Source organism: Triturus cristatus, chromosome 5_1 (assembly GCF_964204655.1).
Source record: "Triturus cristatus chromosome 5_1, aTriCri1.1, whole genome shotgun sequence".
In the NCBI taxonomy this organism is placed as follows: domain Eukaryota; kingdom Metazoa; phylum Chordata; class Amphibia; order Caudata; family Salamandridae; genus Triturus; species Triturus cristatus.
Window position 1 is genome coordinate 148,267,535 of NC_140587.1, and position 19,326 is coordinate 148,286,860.

Here is a 19,326-nt window from a genome sequence, read left to right on the forward strand (position 1 = left end):
AGTTGGATATGACCACTCGTCAGTCTGATTTGGAAAATCAATTGGGTAGGAAACCTGTGGAACCCGCCCCAGGAACTCAACAGGTCTTTTAGGCACTCTCTTCCTCTGGGCTGCACCTCACACTGGGCTTGGCAGCTGGGATTTCCTCCATGGGCAGGCAGACATCTGCAGGACAAGGCCTTCACCTCTCAGAAGGCACACCGCTCCCAGAGTGACTGCCAGACCCACCTCTAGCAGCACGCGTGAGAAACCAGGCCGTGTTGCATCACCTTTGGCAGACTGGCTGTCAGTGATACTAGTGATGGGTCTCATTAACTCTTCTCCTTGGGCAGTGAAGCAGCTCGAACTGTAACAACTGTGGGGAAGTTTGGGACCCCATTCATATACAGTACTTTCAGACAGGGGATGGGGATCCACCGCCTGGCTTTAGAAACTGGTTTGCCTGGTTTCTGTTCACAGTTGACTTTTCCTCTGCAGTACAAGGTGGTGGCTTCTCATAGCACATAGTGACAATGCTGGCTCCAAGCAGGAGTACCCACAACATAAGCACAATAAGCGTGGAGTTCTTCATGTGGCTCTCATCAGCCTTACAAGATGGGCCACTCAAAGGAAATCCCCAGAAATGTATCTTTCATTAACAATTGCTGACTCACCCCTATTCCCCCACCATTTACTAAATGGCAGTGCTCAGGAAGGACTAAGCAGCAACCCCTTGCTAAAACAGTTACATGGCATTTCTTAAGGCAGTCCTGTCTCCACGCCTCCACAATTCTGTGTCTAGGGTTACACCCTCCTCCTCAGGAATGCAGTCAATACACTGCTACCATCTTAGGGCCGTTTCATAACCTTCTCCTTGTGCCATGTCAGAGCAGGGGCAATTCAAAATGTGTCCCACTGGTAACAGCCTAAATCCACACTCGCAAACATTACACCATACACGCACACACACTGAACATTCAGACAGGGATGGGGCGGGGTCTGGTCATGAGTGGGTGGAACTTTACTCTGGGTGGCCCGTAGCCTTAGCACCCCTATCATTGAACAGGTAAAAAGGCTTGTTCAGTTACACTAAACACGGCAAGCTGCCATCACTACTCCCTCTACGGGGGTAGCCTCATATCCAGCCAAGGGGGCTCTTGTCTCTCATCCATGACCTCAGAGCCAGACTCTGGGTCTCAATGTCAGTTTCAGGTGTGGGCCTGGGGCATGCACCCATACAGGAATTCAAGTGTGCCGAGGGCAAAATAGAGTCAGCTACTAGATTCACTTATAATTGAGTCAGCCAAGGCAGGGGGTGCATGTTCTCTACCATGCAGAGAGGAAGTCCTGTCCCAACATTCACAATGTATACAGCAGTTGCCCAGTGATCAAAATAACAAGAGGGCGCAACCCGTGGCTACCAAAGGGGGCAGGTTTTTTTTCAAGCACAACTACGTTTTCTCCATTGTGAAGAAAAAACTCATATAGACTGTGTTCTTAATGTTCGACAATATTCTTCCTGTATACCACAAAATGTGCTATTTTGTTTTGTAAATATTATTTAATATTTATTTCACTTTTCCTAACACAAAATTATATATAGGCTATTAAAACATCCCTAAAATTCATGCTATTTAAAATACCTTCATTATCATCAAAAATTGCACATTCCCTTTAAAATTTCAATTGCATTTATATAGCATTTACTACCCTTGATGAGGCCTTAAAGCGCTTTATTGTGGGTAGCACACTCCACCGCAGCCCAGAGCTAGTGGTTAATCCATTGGTTATTAATTATTCCAGTAGAGTTGTTGGCTATTGGGTTAGTCTTGTGCTCTAAGTAAACTGAAGGATTTCCCCAATTTTCATGTGGTGATGTATTATAACAGTTGGAACTTGGTGTAATAACTGGCATGAATTAATGTAGGTGGAAAAGAGGGATGATGGAATAGGGTGAAGGAGATTAACTATGGTGACATATCAAGGAGAGGTTAAACTGAATGTGGTTTATGCGAGAATGAGGAGTAGATGAGTTAGCTAGGGTGTGGTGTGGCAGAAACAGCTATTCGAAGATAAGTGTACGCTTTGTAAGGAGGGTGACGGTTATTTTACTGAAATGTAGTGGAGAGTAAGGTGGCAAGAACGTGCAAAGGTAGGGTAAGCTCAGAGGCACTGAGACATGCAGAGGAGAGATGGAATGCATCATTCAAACAAGAAGGAAAGAGAGAGAACAGTCCATAGCTATGAATCAGTTTATTTTCATGTAGGGATTTTTGGGATGTTGAGGGCGGATGCAATCTGATGACGTATAAAGACTGTAAAGAAGGCTGGATGTAGATTACCTGTGGGCAGGCGGGATAGTAGTAGTTCTGTCTTAAGTTGCCCCGTGGCGCTCACACTGACCCCCTTGCATGTAGCTATTGAACATTATTGAAACTGCCAGACTTTGCCCTTTTTGTTGGGGGTATGCTGGACCGTGAGTTGTGAAAAGTGGACAATCAAGGGGGTGCGCATTGATCAGACTTTTGAGTTTGTTTGAGAAAGATGAGCGGGTGTTGAGCTTCTAGTGGGGTGTGGGGCTTCCTGATATTGAAGGTTGTTTGTTAAGGGATTCTGCTGTATTAGTACACCCTGATCATAAAGAGTCCTGGGGCCGTATTACACATAAGGCGCATTTTCAGTGTTTGCGCCGGGCTCACCTTTTAAAAGGCCATATTATGATGAATGCGCTGCCTCCACGGCAGCAGCAAACTCACGCTGCCCTGGGGGCAGTGCATTCAGGTGAAAAACAGAGTGGCTGCTTTAAAGCCGCTCCATGTTTTCACAGTGCAGTCGGCAACCCACCTGCACAAGGGGGATTAGAGATCCCATTGCAGGCAGGTGCAGTGAGTGACTGCACAACTGCAAGGGAATGCCATCAGGGGGTGCACTGACGGAGCACCACCATTAGATGGCGCACTGTCAGTACGTCTCCTGAGTGCTTCTTTGCCTCTGCGCCCGCATCTGCAATACGGCGCTTGCGCAGAGACAAAGGGAATCCCTTATTTGCATGGGGCACGCCCCCATGCAAATGAGGGAACGCTCTCTGAAGATAGCGCTGGTGCTTTATGTGTGTCAGCACTATCGTTACAACAGAAGGGGCCGCACAAGCGTCTGCTCCCCCTTCTGTAATACCAAAGTGCCCCGGGGGCGCGCAAAGCGGACGCAAACACCTGTTGCGCCCCCCCCGGGGCACTTGTATAATATGGCCCCTGGAGAGTATCAGTCTGTGGGCAGGAAGTGAGAATGGATTGATTCTTTGTTCACATTGAGAATAATCAGTCCTTATCCATCCGATAGAACTCTAAGTGATTGTCAGTGGCTCTTATCTGTGCACGTAGGGAATTCCAAAGTTGTGCTGCTTTCATGAAGAAACTAGTGCCACCAACAGTTTTCTTCCTATAGTAGGAGTCCTTAGGCGCAGTGACAGCCTGCGACATAGGTTCATGGGTCAGAGATATTTGGTGATTTTACCCATTGAGATGGGTGAGTGAACTTGTGATTATTGTTCATCAAGCATTGATTTTGCCCACGCTCACCACGGAGTCAATGTTATACGTCCATTGTGAGCATTTTATCGGTTGTACTCTAGCAACGGAAATGGGGCAAAGTGTAACTCTATATGCCCCAGTGAGGTGGTGTGAGCATCAGGGGGTGTAGTGTTTGTAGCTGGAAGTGCTTGTAAACTCGAAGAGGCGCTAAATGTGAAGTGTGTCCACAGGTGTATGAGTGTAGTCAGCAGTGTGGTAAAGTGAGGTCAGGAGCATGTGTGTCGCAGTGTGTGAGTGTAATAGGAAGTAAGTAGTTGGGAGTGTGTATGTGAGCGAACTTCAAAGGAGTGCCAAAAAAGGTGTCCACAGGGGTATGTGTGCACTTGGGATTGTGTAGTAAATTGAGAGCTTGGTTTCAGTTAAGTGTGTGTGTGTAGTCAGAAGTCCGTCTGCTGAAGTCTGTGTAAATAGGGAGTGGGTAGATAGGAGAATGGGTGTAGTTGTGAGAGTTTGCAATATTTCAAGGTGGTACTATGTCATGAATTGAAGCAGTGTCTGTTTGTACTATGCATGCACAACCTTTGGCACACACCGTGTTTGAAAACGTTTGACAATATAGTCTGATATTTGCACAACATTTTGTCTTACATCTCCAAAACGGCTGAACGGATTTTCATCAAGCCAGGAAAAGTGACTGACAGGCTGATATGCCATAAAAAATTGGTGACCATCCACTTGGAGGTTTTTAAGTTATTCACAGGAAAAAATCTTCTGTGGGAAATCCTATGGTATCAGTGAGGTAAAAAACAATACTAGGACCCAATTATGACCTTTGAACCATTTGATCGATCCGCACCAAATTTGTCACGCTCTTGGATTCTCCCCAAAATATCCTCTGATTTTGGTGCAGATTGGTCAGGGGGAAAAGGCTATTAAGGATGGAAAAATATGACTTTCTGGGAACAGCCAGTTATTTATAGGATGCATAACAGCTAGCCGTGTATTATGGTCTCACACTGCCATTGAGGTGTTCTGGGACATCAAAAACCATGAGGCCGAAGCAGTTATGGCATTTTTATAGCTCTGACTTCACACCAGCACAGGGTCACACCTGAGGCCCTGCTTTGTCTTTGCCATATTCAAAGCCTTGCCTTAAGAATGCCTAAAAAGAGAACATCACACAGCACAAAACAGAAAGTCACCACTTAAAAGATCGCACTTGTCAAACACTTTATAGAGGACTAATTAGAAAGGCACAAAGACTTTGCAAATAAATATGTAGAAACATATAACAAATGTACAGTTAGCTAAATAGAATTCATTACCCCCAATTCATCCATTTGAAAGCACTTCCAAGTTTAGCAGCTGAGGTTAGTGCAGCCCAGAGAGATAAAATGATTTGAAAACCACGCAAAAGAGAGAACGCTCAATACATTTAATAAATTAACAGAGTTCAATTATTCAAATGTTCATCATACATGGATAGACAAACAATTGTTGTTTCTTTTCAGTTCACCATGAAGCGGGAGCCATAATCCGGTATCCAAAATAGTTTTATTTATGTTCCTCATACATCCTACTCCAGTTCAGCCAACATGTTTCGTCCTGAGAAGGACTTCATCTGGGTTTGTAAAGTCTCATGTTGTTTATCTGGATTTATGAAGGACCAGACCAAATAATGCAATTGTGTAAAAACACTCCCAAGTGGGTTCTGCAGAATATTGCAGAGATGCAAATGGCAGCACAGAAAAGATTGCCTTATTTATTTCTGATCCTTAATAAATTCAGAAAAACAACATGAGACATACCAAGCCCTGATAAAGTCGTCCTCAGGACGAAACGCATTGGCTGGGCTGGAGTGCGATGTTTGATGAACATAAACAAAACTATTTTAGATACCTTATTATGGATCTTGCTTCATGATGGACTGAAAAGAAGAAATAATTATTTGTCTATCCAGCTATTATAACCATTTGAATCATTGAACGTTCTGTTAATTTCTTTAACATATGGAGCATTCCGTCTTTTGCGCAGTTTTCTGTTCATGTTTGTGGCTTCCCGAGCAGTGAGATCAAAAGAGGTTGAGCGTTAGCTCTTGGCATCGAAGTACTAACACCAGTGCAACCATCTTGGTCTAATACAGCTCTCTTTTTCTGTAGATAAAATGATTTGCCCTGGACCACACAATATGGTCAATAGGGAAATTGGTACTAGAAGACAGCCAGTAGATATTATAACAGGCAAGCAATGCATGTGTAATGTGCAGCTCCGTTCACTAACTAGATTTCAGACAGAGGTTAGGCGAGGAGACCAAGAAATGACTGGACATTCTTCTGAACATCAGCTGCACTATACAGAGTTATACAATACTTTCTTTTAAAAACATTAGCAATATTTCTGAAAAGCAGAGAGCTAGAAAGGCTAAGAATGCCTCTGAGTCTCAGCATTCTGCCCACAAAGGGTGCAGAATATGATTGCACAGGATCTTGCAACACAAATAGATGTCCAAGCTTCTGACACAGCGCTTCAGACACATTCCACAGTGCGACTAGCCTTCCTCAGGACTTAGCTACTGGCTGTAAAACAACAGCTTGAAGAAAGGCACTGATTTCTGTCGTTTGGCAGGTTTTCAGGGTAGCCAGGTTGTGGGACACATCCCTTGACCGATCACAGCCAGTGGCAAGCGGGTTAAATTTAAAGCACTTTGCATCATGTGCTGTACCAACTACTGTACGGGATACCTTTGCTAAATTACACATCTGGCGCTTTGTTCTTTGAAGCAACTTAAAAAACATTCGACGACTAAATCCTCCAGTTCCATTAGAGCAGAAAATGAGCTACCTCTGACATGTCAAAAAGGCTGTAGAACCCTCTTCTGCCTGCCCTGGCACCAAGAATCATATGTATCTTTACCAATGAATCAAAAAAGTAAAAAAGTTATTTAAAATGCTCTTTCCAAATACTGAGGGCTTGTCACTAAGAAATCACTTTAATAAGCACTAGAATCATATAACTACAGGACACGCTGCCCTTGTAGAGCTGGATCCTAGCTTGAGAGCCCTTCCACAGGACCGCATGGAACACTGATGGCTGTAACAGAAGTCTTGAGGAAGTGCTTGCCGCATTCCGGGGTGCATGCTGGAATCGTGCTCTGTGCACAGCAAATGTCTAAGCAGGCTATTGCTCCACTGATGTGGGGGGCATGATGTACTAACTATGAGCCAGTTTGAGTCCTTCTGTAGACCTCCATATAGTTCCAGCACTACCAGCAAGCGATGTGAATAGATGATATGGCAGTTGTTAATACTTTCAAAGTTTGAGTGCCTCTTTCACTTGTGATGAACAATATGTTCTCTGAGGCTGAATGGTTGTGGGGCATCTGGTGGTCACAGATGGTGGCAGCTCTGCAGCTCCATCCACTTCTCAGTAGAAAGACCATGATTAGATGAGACGACAGTCTAAGAAGGTTTCTAAGACTTGACTTGATGCATGGTCTAGGAAGGTTCCTATGAGTGGCTTCATGAAAATACTCACAACTTTGTCAATGCAGCAGCACCCTCCACGGGTCTGCGCAGAGTCCAGGTATTTGCAAAAGATGTGATGTAAAGTTTGCGGGACAACTGCAGCCCCTCCACGGGAATTATCAATGAGTAGGTGTTTAAGACGAGGCACAGAAGCTATGCAGCGGAAAATGTGGCAGCGCCTCGCTGGAGATAAATGCAATTCTGATGGTTTCATGAGGTGTGTTGCACAGACTCTTCGGCAGCTCTGCCCACTCTTTGGGCATACAAAGTTTCACAGTGAACTCCGGATACCAGTTATGTGAGCTATTGCTTCGGTCTTTAGTGTGGGAAGGAGTTTTGGACATACATTGGCTGTATATGCATTGTGAGAATGAAAGCCGCTCCACGTGGCTATATAGAACATCAGTGGTTGCAACTGACTCCGTTAGTTTACCTATTCCAGGTGTGCTTGCCCCTCCGCAGGGCTTCCTGTGCCCACCATTGGCAGAGACCCATTAACAAACATGGCTCTTCCACAGGGCCACCCAAGTGACTACTGGACACAGAAGGCTTGATGTCCGGACCATACCATGGCTGCGCTCATCAGCTGGTGGCATATTACGCTGGCATCAAAAGTTGCAAAAGTAAGTGTCTTCTTTAGCAAATGCTTCTCAAAAACGCAATTTCCTACCAGTGAGTGCAATCTTTATACAATTGAAATGTATAATTGTTAGCAGTGAAGCAGAATCAGTGGCAGTTCTGGCACTGAGGGTGGCATCTCCTCCCATTGACGTTACAACGACAACCTCCGCTGACATCTCCAGGGCCCTGTAGGTAGGAAGTTAAGAAAAATAAAATTAGAGTCCTAACTGGCGAAGGTCTCATTTATGCATTATAAGTACACATTATCTTGAATGAAGGTACATAAAACCTTACAACAACATATACTTTAGTTGTCTGCTCGCTAGCTCTAGGTCTTACAATACATTCCTCATGAAAGTAATTCCTGCCTGAGGATGTCTGAAAGCAGACTGCAAGTTAGAATGAGAACATAGGACACCCGGGTACTCACATTATGGGGACAGCAAATTACCCAGGGGACTGTGCATGTATCGAAAGGACAGAAGGACTGGCAACCTTCCAGTCACTAATAGGACTGGGCCATAATATGTCCAAACTACACAGCATCAGGCAGTGAGTATCTGTTACAGCTACTGTCGGGAGAAGGGCTCCATACCTTCAAATGCAAGCAGGTCTTTTTTGGTCCTACTAATTTTATAAGTTCACACATTTATGTCAATGTATCTGGACACTGGAACACTTTGCACGCTGTTTTCATTTGGTCGGCTAAAGAAAATTCCACATGGGGAGAACTTGGCTGTCACTGAGATAACCTTCACAGACCCATTGTACTGTTTCATATTTTGATCAAGATGGCCATAACAGATTTTCTTAAAATATAGCGATTTGAAGATCCATCAAGTTTTCTACACCAGGACCATAAGATATCCTTAAACAACAAGATACGTACCTTTAGTAACGCTCTTAATGGAGGCTACTCTACTTAACCACAGATTCCTCACCTTCAGAATATTCCCAGGTGCCAGACTGGATCCGGAGATGTATTTAGTAATGTTCTCGACACTGGTGGATGGCAATATCACATCAGACTCCACAGCAGCTTCTCACCAGCTCCTGAAGTGATGGCACAGACCTGTATATAGGTACCACCCATGCTTGTCGATGTAAAGTTTTCTTTTGAAACACTTCCGCACGCCTCTGACGGAGATCAGCCATGACAGATTGCAAACATAAAAGAGTACAAAACCTAACTTGGGACCTCTTTAGAACCATAAGAGTCTACTCCACAGAATGGAGAGAGGGGAGGGCAATGAGAAATCTGCAGTTAGAGAGAGTTACAGAAGGTTAGTAACATGCTGTTCTGATGGATACTTCTAACCAGATGTGTTTCCCTTTTGAATAGATAGCAAAGTAGTACCACCCAAAAGGTAGAGGGTCTGAGGAGTGGACATACACCAGGAAGTCCTGCAGTACCATCAGGCAAAATGGCCTTGCTGCAGACATGAACAGAGTATTGGCTGGTGTAGGTGTTAACGAACACCCATGTGACATCCTCACAGATGTCTTGCACACGGACACCTTGGGCAAACCCCGTAAGGCAGTCATGGCCCTGGTAGAATAAGCCCAGATGCGCACAGTAAGCTCCTTCCTGGCCAGGGCATAACACATTTTATGCACTGGATGATCCACCTGGACAATGTTCATTTCTGAATTGCTCTTTCTTAGCACAGATGAATACCAACAGTGACCGAACCTCCAGAGCAAGGACAGAGGCATGTTCTATCTAAACAAAATGAGGAACAGGAGGGGGAGCGGGCATAAAAAGGAGCTCCTACTGGTTTGAGGTAATTGGTCACCTGAAAGGGCAGATTAAACGGTATATACCGCCCATACAGGGTCACCATGATTATGGGCGGGGAAATCAGAGTGGCTTGGATGCAGTTGCGATTGCCAACAAAAACAAGCATTTGCAATGCAATAGGTCTCGCATTAGGAAAGTTTGAGCTTTTTGTATTGTAAATTGACAAATTTTTTATTTATGTGTTGGTATTGAAAATATTGAAATTACTAGCTTTCTCATGTACAATGTCAATAGTTATAACTGTTGCAAATGTGACACCAATAGCATTTGTAATGCAATATGTGTTGTATTTACGTGACTTAGATGTATTGATATTACAAATAACAATGGCTTTTAATTTTTGCAAATAATTAATACTTAAATAAAAGTTAATGTAAAATATAATGGCAATCGTTTAAACTTTTGTTAATAACTCTTGTGAAGATTAGGTTTAGTGTATTTAATTGCGCCTAAAATTCAAGAACAGAAGTTAAATATTATCATTTTTTTTGTGCCATTTTCAATAAAGCCTAAATATTGAGAGAACATATTAGAGCCAGTTGTTGTTGAATGGTTGTACAGATTGATACTGTGGTGGCGGTGAGTGATGTTGTGGTGGTGTCGAGTGATGCTGTAGCGTTAATTGATGCTGTGGTAGCGCATAGTGATGTAGTGGTGCCCTTGAGTGATGCTGTGGTGGTGCTAAGTGATGCTGTGGTGATGCGATAGATAGATAGAGTGCAATAGTCCGATAGATAGATAGATAGATAAGATAGATAAGATAGATAGATATATAGAGAGTGGGGGCGATAGAGAGAGTGTAATTATGTACAATATAATGTGGCACTGAGTGGTTTTGTGTGGAGTGTATGTTGATTTTAGTGGCGTGTAATTATGTGGCATTGAGTGTTATTTTGAGTGTATCTTGCATTGTTTGCATTGTAATTAATTGGCACTGAGTGTTATTTGGAGTGCATGTGGCATTGAGTGTAGTGTAATTATGTGGTGTGTAATTATGTGGCGCTGAGTGGTATTTGAAGTGTATGTGGCATTGAGCGCTGTGTAATTATGTGGTGTGTAACTATGTGGCACTGATTGGTTTTTGGAGTGTCTGTTGTATTGAGTGCATTGTAGTTATGTGGCATGTAATTATGTGGCTCTGACTGGCATTCGGAGTGTATGTTGCCGAGACCTAATGAGGAGGATTGCTGACCCTGCTAGTGGCCATGGCCTCTGCCACCACCAACTCTGGTGCCAGGAAAGGACCGTACAGGCTGTGGAAAGGGCTGTGAGGACTGCCTTTGGCGAAAGGAAAAAAATGCAATAGTATCCTCAGAACTTTCAGTACTAGTGATGGAATTGACTACCTGGAGATAGCAAACCCATGAGCAGGCCGGTGCATGGCTGTCTTTGAATTGCTGCCACTTAGAATCGTTTTATTCTGCAAACAGCCTAGAGCAGTAAAAGGGCATATCCACAAGTGAAGCCTACATGGTCTAAGAAATGCCTTCTATGTTCCAAGAAAATCTTGTGGTGCGCATACATGAATGTCATCAGACACTAGTAACAATATAATGACCCCATGCAGTCTCTTTTTTTCCAGATCAGCACTGAATACATATTTAACCGCACACTTCATAGATCATTCGCATTACTGAATTCCACTGGAACGGTGGGAAAAATATTGCAGTGGAAAACACTTTACAGTTGATCATGATGGTGGAAGCCAGAACCACCAACCTCTCATGAGTCGGGGCTGAGTCAGAAAGGCTGGGTCCCAGGAGCAGGCTACGATGCCTCGCGACAGGGCAACTTGGTAGGGGAGCCAATCATAGCCTATAACAGGCAGCCGTCAATGTCTCTATTAGAGCATCATTAAAGGGCAGAGGGTGTTGTGAAGACACAGGCCCAGGCTGCAAGATATCAGCTTGCAGATTAGCCTTGATCTTTACTAGAAGAAACTGTAGATCCAAACCCTCTGTGGCTCGGCGGACTACCATCGGAAAAGAAGCATTCTCCTCGACAGAAGCCCACCTTGGGGAGTCCGATCTGTTGCAGGAGAAGTGTCCAAGCCACATGCATTGTGCAAGTCTAAATACATACCTGCGTCTGTGTAATGAGGTAAGAGTAAATTATTCGCTTATTGTAGTCATCTTCATCATGAGGAATATTCTGTATCCCTTAGACAATGTCTGAATCAGGTTGAAATTAAGTCACCAGCCTCTGGTACTGGTGTTGCGCTAGTGGCACTGACTAGGAGTCCTCAACACTAGAGGCTTCACCTTAGATATTTCAAAACGCGACACTGGCTGAGCTTGGGCCGAAGTTGACTTTGGATACAAAAAAAGGCATTGGGGTTGGGTCTGGATTTGGTGCCTCTGGAGCCATTGCCAATATCGGGGTGGTCAGAACCAACATGGCGCAGGTATGGGCCAGCACTGGCTGGGTCTCAGAGGGGGCCCAACTGGGTCAGTTCTACTGGGGGTCCCAACAGATGCCCCTGAGGGACCCAGAATCATCTTAAGAGTTGCAGTAGGACCTCCTTGAAGGTCGCTACCTACTTAGGGGTCGAACACGACCGAGGAAACCAGGGACTAGAGCCATGACCTGGAGCAAGAGCAGACCGAGGCCTTGGACCATGACCTGCCTCATTTCTTATGCTTGTCGATGTACAGCTTCATCGTGTGCCCCCTGATGGCCTTCAGGTGCATAACAGAGCATCTGTCACATGACTGAGTCATGCTTAGACTCTAAACAACACAGGCAGACATCATGTGGGTTCAAACCAACATCTGCTTCCTGGAGACTGAATACACTCTTTTTCGCAAAAAAACAAGCCTAACACATATTTCAGATAGAAAACACAGATGTAAAAGGGCATTTACATTGGCATTTAAGAGTATAGAGCTTCAAGCAAATGAAATTCTGATTTATATTACAATCCCAGAAACATTTGGTTGCCCTTTGCTTGAAGCAATTATAAAATATGGGGCCATTTCTGCGCAGAACATTTACAAGAAAAAGTTATTGTGTGAAGCAACTTAAAAAAATACTTAGCCAATTAAATGGCACTTAATGTTTGGGGACTAAAGAAACATGCTTCCATGATTAATCTGAATTTTAATATAGTACCCAAGGGGATTTTAAGTGGCTGGGCGCATAAACATACATTTATGGGGATTACTGATTGTAATTAAATAGTGTTTCTTGTAAAACAACCTTGCGCCTCTATTGAGAAGATGAGCTGAAAGTGGAATGGAGTGGAGAAGGATTTTCTTTCAGGCAAAGAGGAAAACTACGTGTCCACATTGGGGTGCGTTACAGAACAGCAAGTAAAGCAGTATTATAATTCTTACTGAAAATCATCAAAGTGTTTCTTGTGCAAAACCCGCTTATTGGCTTTCAGGATAAGCCGCAAATGTTCAAGGTTGGATCTCCACTCCCATTTGTTCCACTAATTAATACAGAAATGAAACATAACATCCAAACCTTTCCTCAGTGTGAAGTTCACGCGTGTTGTCTGGAAGAGACTTTAGAGAGACATAGGTGGGCAGGTTTATGCCTTTGCATGGTCTGCCTTATGGTGGTATCAAGCACAACTGGATGATAAACTACTGGATGCGTTGGATTTTTAGACTAGAACTCTATGGATAAAGGATGTAGTGTACGTGCGTACGAGCTCCTTCAGTGAACTTAAACATTAAAGGCTAGGAAGCATTTGCAATCACTTCTGGATCCAGTCTTGTGTATGTGGCTGGGAAGAGGCCGGTGTTGGTGAGATTGTTTTATGTTTGTAAAGAATAGCTGGTTCCTCTTTTCTAAGGTTCTTGGTTTCTTTGTTGAATCACAACCGGAGTTGGATAAAGTGGTCATGAGGAACCTGTGACAAGCATGATGAGTGGAGTTATCCTCGTCCAACACTGACTTCATAAGGATTGTGTCATACAGTAATATTTCCAAGGACAAATTTAATTGTAACTTACATTTTAATCAGCGAAACTTACCTTCTTTGTCCATAGATGCAATAATGGAAATATGCTGGAAGCCTATCAAAGGCATAATGTTTTCACTAATGTGAATCAGAAGCATTTCTATAGGTTCAAAAGAACTGCATTACAGCATCTAAAATGGAAGACTTATTAATAGTGTGTACATGAGAGTATAAAAGTATCCAGAAAGACTTACAGTGCAGGCAAAGGAAAAGGAGTCTGTGTCAAAGAACCTGGGAGACACCTCTCCCACAATGCATTGCACAGGTAGTTATCTCCCTTAGCTAGTTCTTTTTTGAGGATAGAATGTAAAATTAGACTCTCTTAATGCCTACTAAGAATAATAGGCAGGGAGGCAGCTGGGTCGTTTATGACTTCAATGAAGATCCCACTATGCAAAAACAGGACTACAGGTACATAACGTTTTCTTCTGCATCGTAGGATCTTCATTGATACCCAGAGTTGCAAGCACACGTGTGTGTATATAGCAGCTGTTATAGAAGAAATAACTATCAAATACTTGCAGTCAGAAGGAGTGTTTATTGCTATTGAAATCACTTGAAAAGATTCCTAAGCGTTTCTTGCCCTATGTTGGCTTCTGCCTGATTATCTGACCTTAGGCAGTCGTAGCCAGTGAATATCTGAAGATTTAGCACCGTTACTGTGAAAAAGAACCATCACTGGAAACTGAAAGGCGTCTGTTCCTCCTACATTGGGGAAAGGATGTCATACACTGGGCTGAGGTGGAGGGTAGAATACTACTTTGCGAGGAAGACTGGTCCTTCGCAAAGAACCCATCTCGGACAGATGGGACTCAATGGTCCATAGATTCCAATCAACAAGGAGCGGTGATTGTAGACCTCCCTGACTGCTCAGTGGGAGGGTCGCCCAAGAGGCCCACATGGGTGTGCTCACATGGTTCGCGTCACCCATGGCCTCACACCCATTTGGACATTACCTAGGCTTGAAGCAGATCGGTCTGCGAACCAACAAACTGCACACTTAAGCGCCTCCCCGGGACGAGTACTAAATGACTTAAACCTAACGAACTGCCCCAACAGTGATTGGCATCCCAGGCCTAGACCAGATAGCAGGCATGCGGGGGCAGTGACCAGTTCTGCATCATTGCTCATCAGTGTATATTAGGAGGGGAGGGAATGGGAGGTTATAATTGGGGGGGCTGTTTTGATAACCACCTATGAGTTGAGTGTACTACATAGTGGTATGTGACGAGATGGACGCTGTCTACAGAGGACCCTGGATGGGGTGGTTGCTGTACCTAGCTGTGAACAAATGATAACAATAAACAATATGTTAAAAAATAGTGAAAATGTGAACAGATCTCCATGTAGCAGCTCCACAGATTTCGGTGCTGGGAACACTTTTGATCCAAGCTGTAGTGCATGCATTTCCTCTAGTGGAATGGGCCTTGGATTTACCAGGCAAGGGTGTATTTACTACTTAAAAATATTGACATACTTAATACATGCTACTATCCATCTTGCAACAGACTTTTTGAAAGTAGCTAAACCGTGTATGATATTTAGAGTTAATAAATAACTTTCGTTTTTCTGATGTTCTTAGTTTTGTCTAAGTAAAATCTTAACACTAATCAAATGAATGCAGTGTTCTCTTTGATTTGGTAGATAGGTTATGGAAAAATGTCAGGAGAGTAATGGTTTGATTGATGTGGATATCAGACACTACTGTCGGTGAGAAGGAAGGGTTAGTTCTTAATACGGCCCTATTAGAGTGAAAAATAGTAAAAGGCTTTTCTGGTGAGATAGCATGTAATTCACTAATCCTTCTTGCAGAAGAAATTGCAATCAGACAAATAGCCTGCCACGAAAGATGCTGAAATGTAGCGCTATATATCTGTTAGGATGGTGCCCCCATTAATCTATATATTACTAGGTTGAGTTCCCAAAGTGGAGATGGACTCTTCATTAGAAAAGCTTTACCTACTGAAATCTTGAAGAAAGAAGTCTGTTGGGGGATTTCCTGTTGGCTACTAGAGCAGCCAGTTGAACCTTTATGAAGCAGATCTGTAATTTTGACTTTGCTAGACCAAATAAATAAGGTTATATCACTTCTTCCTGACATGTAAAAGGGTAATGACCTTTGCCAAGGGAACAGATACAGAATCTTTTGAATTTAAAAGTGTAGCAACATCTTGTTGAGGAATGTTTCACTCCTTTTAAAATGTCCATACAGGGGAGTGGCCAAGATGGCGGAGTAAGCGGACGCGTTGTTCCAGAGCTCCGCTCCCGCCGGGCATAAAGCACTATCTACAGCATCCCCAGCACCCGGTGCCCCCGTCGAAGACCTCAGGCGGGACTGAGCCTGGGGGTCGTGAGGAGAAGGGCATTTCAGTCTTCCGGGAGGCTGGTTTGGACGAACGCCTGCGGCCCCGGGACCTCAGTGTGGTGAGCGCGGAGACACTGGGCCCGTTACACAGCCCGTCGGTGAGCCTCTGAGTGTGGTGGTCCCCACAGCTTCCACTAACGGATCCCTGGTTGGTTCCTATATTGGACTGCCCCTGCGGGCCCAGCGTGGGGCTGGCGGCACGGCCCTCCTGACCGAGGTCATCACATGAGCGCGTGGGCTCATGAATGGCGCCCAACTTGGACTGCTGACAAGTACTGGGCCTCTCCTGCAGTGCTGCGGCCTTCAGCATGTGCCTAGAGTGCGGTGGGAGCCCCCGACCTTGACCTGGGGCCAGACGAGGCTTCTGGGGTGTCCGGTTGCTGGCAGTGGCCTGCCGGGGGCCTGTGGTGTGAGGCCTGGACACTGTCGCAGCGGCATCGACGACGTGCCACAGTGCAGCTGAGGGCAATCTGGTGGCCTCCTGGCGGTGTACCATAACTGAGGAGGAGGCTACTTATATGCTCCTGGGCCTGTGGAACCACATCGGGTCCACTTGCGGGCCGGGCCTGCCAAGAGGTGAGGGTACTGGACTCTTCCTGCCTGCAGATTCCTCATGGCCCCTTCTGCACCTGCCTCCCGAGGGCCGAGACCAACATCTATTGGGAATTACCCAGCGCGGTCTGGTGCGGCCTGGTGTCCTCCCAGCTCCCCCCCTCCAGGCGAGGCCTTGAGCATGTGGCCCATGCATGGCGCGCAGTGGACTGGGGAGACGGAGATCTCAGGTACGGGGGTGCGCCGGGGGCCTTCTGCTGTGACCATTGCATTGTGACCGGAGGGCCTGCAGTCCAGTTACCTGGGGTCGCCTTGTGGGGGCCCTGGGGGGTGACGGCGGCGCTGTTGGGGACTCTCTAGGACTGCCTGGCCTCCCTGCACGCCCAGCGGGTCCGGAGTAGGGGGCTCCACCAGAGACTCAGAACCCGGTTTTGGATTTGGCCCCTTGCAAAGACTGGAGGCTCAACGGTGCCTGGGGTCGTCCATTACATAGCCCAAGATCTGGCCCGCCTCTGGGTCTGGCTGCCCCTGAGAGCCTCAGGGGCTCCTTGTCTACCGCCTGCCATTGAAATACACCGGAACCTTGCTAAGACTCATTGGAGTGCCGGTACCTCCAGTGGAGTACCTGGGGGTGAGCGACGCTTCTCCTGGGGCTAGCGTGCTTCGTCCATCATCAGACGGCCCCTTGGTGCGCGCAACTCCTTTCTTCGGGTCCGCTCCCTGGTCGGGCCTCCACGATGTCCGTTCAAGACCTCCTCCTAAAGACTGCAGGGGATGCTTCGGGATCTAACCTGGCACCAAGTGGTGGCAGCCCGGATGCTGCAGTCACTAGGGAGTTCTTGGAGGCGTTGTTCGCTTCTCAGAGGGAAGATATCATGGCCATTAAAATGGATTTACAAGCTGACATGCGGGAGGTGCAGAGAGACGTCGATGCAGTAGGGGAGTGGGTGGCCTCTTTGGAGGACTCAGCAACTACCAGAGATGAGGAGATAGCGGCACTTCAGCAAGAAGTGTTACGGCTGCGCGACCAACACTTGGGCCTCCAAGGGCACACTGAGGATCTGGAGAACAGGTCGCGGAAGAACAAAGTCCGCAATCGAGCGGTCCCAACCGGGGTGGAGGGGGAAGACCTCATGGGATACGTCAAAGACCTCTTCCGAATAGTCCAGAATGCTTCAGCGGACTCCACCATTAAGATTGATCGATGCCACCGTGTAGGCCCACCGCGGCGGTCGAACCGCCCTCCTGCAGACATCTTGTTGTGTGTACACGACTTCACAGTGAAAGAAGAGATCCTCAAGGCGGCTCGTTCAAGCCAACCTCTACACTTCCGAGACCACTCTCCCCAGGTGTATCAGGACCTGGCCGCCAGTACCCTGCAAAAGAGAAAGGGTTTCAGCCCCATTACCACTCATCTGTGTTCTCAACAGATTTTTTATGCACGGGGCCACCCATTCATCCTCATTTTCCGCTCTGGCGGAAAACTACACCAGGTCTCCTCCCTGACCGACCCCTCCAAGGTGCTGAACCTCCAGCTCGACGACCTGCCTTCCCAGCTGGATACCCTGGTGCAGGGCATACAGTGATCTCTGGGCTGCGGGCACCAGGGGGGCCGGGGCATGGGTCGCCTTCGCCCTGACCCCGCCACAATTATTAAAGAGCAGTCTGCTGTCCTGCACAGAAGGGGACAGCCTAGACTCGAATGATTGACTGTGATAAGTCTTTGGGGCTGTTTCACCCACCTTTGACCCGGTGGGGGTGTGGGGAATCTTCTTTTCTCTTCTCTGGATAGGAGCGTGCTCGCTCCCTTGGCGGACCCCAACCTTTACTGACCAGCTTCAAGATGGACCTTATGGGCTTGCCCAGGTTAATGTTCTATTGTTTCAGGGTTTGTTTGCTTTTTATGGGATTGGGGGTCCACTCTCCAGTGAACTTTTTCTTTCGTATCTTTTTGTCAGGCTATGTCCGATTGCTGTGGGGTGACCTAAACCTAGTTATGGATGCTGGACGGGACCGTTCTGGCTCGTGGTCCGGGGGGGCTGGGGCTATATCAGTGAGTGGTAGCGAATGGTTGAGTGACAGGGGGATCACAGATGCCTGGCGAGGCTTACATCGTGATGTACAAGATTACTCTTATTACTCCACGGCCCACTAGACCTATGCCCGCCTGGATCACTTCCTCATCACCCAGGCCGCTTAGGCCTGTACCAAAGATTCCACCATTGAGGCCCGCTCCGTTTTAGATCATGCACACATTACCCTGACCCTGCGCTTACCATCCACACAGTCTCCCCCATCGAATTGGCACCTGAGAGACCCGTTGCTTCGGTCCCCGATAATAGTGGAAGATGTCAGGCGTTGCCTGACCGACTATCTTGCACTTAACGATATTGGCTTCACACCGCTGGCCTCGGTGTGGGAGGCACTTAAACTGGTCGTATGAGGGGCCTTCCTCGCCAAAGCGGCTTATGAGAACAAGACTAGGCAGACTAAGCGTGCGGAAATAGAAGCTAAGGTGAGGGAGCTCGAAGACATTCATAAGCGTACCGGTGCCCCCAGAATATGGCGCCAGTTGGAGAAGGAGCGACTCCAACTGAGGCGTTTAGATCTCGACTGGCCCGAATATGCAGTGGTTCGGCTGAAACACACATACTATGTGGGCTCTAATAAGGGAGGCCCGCATGTTGGCTCATTGTCTTCGCAGTCAGCATGCGGCTCAGGCTATTAAGGCGATACGGGATGGGAGTGGGTCCGCGGTCTCAGATGATGCCGGGATAGTGGTGGCCTTTTGATCCTTTTACGAGTCCCTGTATTCCGCTGACTCCTCAACTCTGGCCGACCACAGTGAGTACCTCCTCGGTGCTGTGGTCACTCCTCTCCCGCCCAGCGAGGCAGAAGGGCTGGAGGACCCCATATGAATAGAGGAGGTGATCTCTGCTAACGCTCGACTGAAGTCCCTGAAGGCTCCGGGCCCCGATGGCTTT

At 46.4% G+C, this 19,326-nt stretch overlaps 1 protein-coding gene across 2 annotated transcripts in view; it reads right to left on the reverse strand.

Moving 5' to 3' along the window:
- Positions 1–4,726: 4,726 nt before the first annotated feature.
- LOC146830440 (ranBP-type and C3HC4-type zinc finger-containing protein 1-like) overlaps positions 4,727–19,326 on the reverse strand; it is a 540,476-nt gene continuing 525,876 nt past the window's right edge. For both annotated transcript variants that reach the window (XM_085604678.1, XM_085604679.1), the window contains exon 14: positions 4,727–7,840. In XM_085604678.1, the coding sequence (XP_085460804.1) occupies positions 7,760–7,840 (81 nt within the window). In that variant the 3' untranslated portion in view covers positions 4,727–7,759. The remainder of the gene's footprint in view (positions 7,841–19,326) is intronic.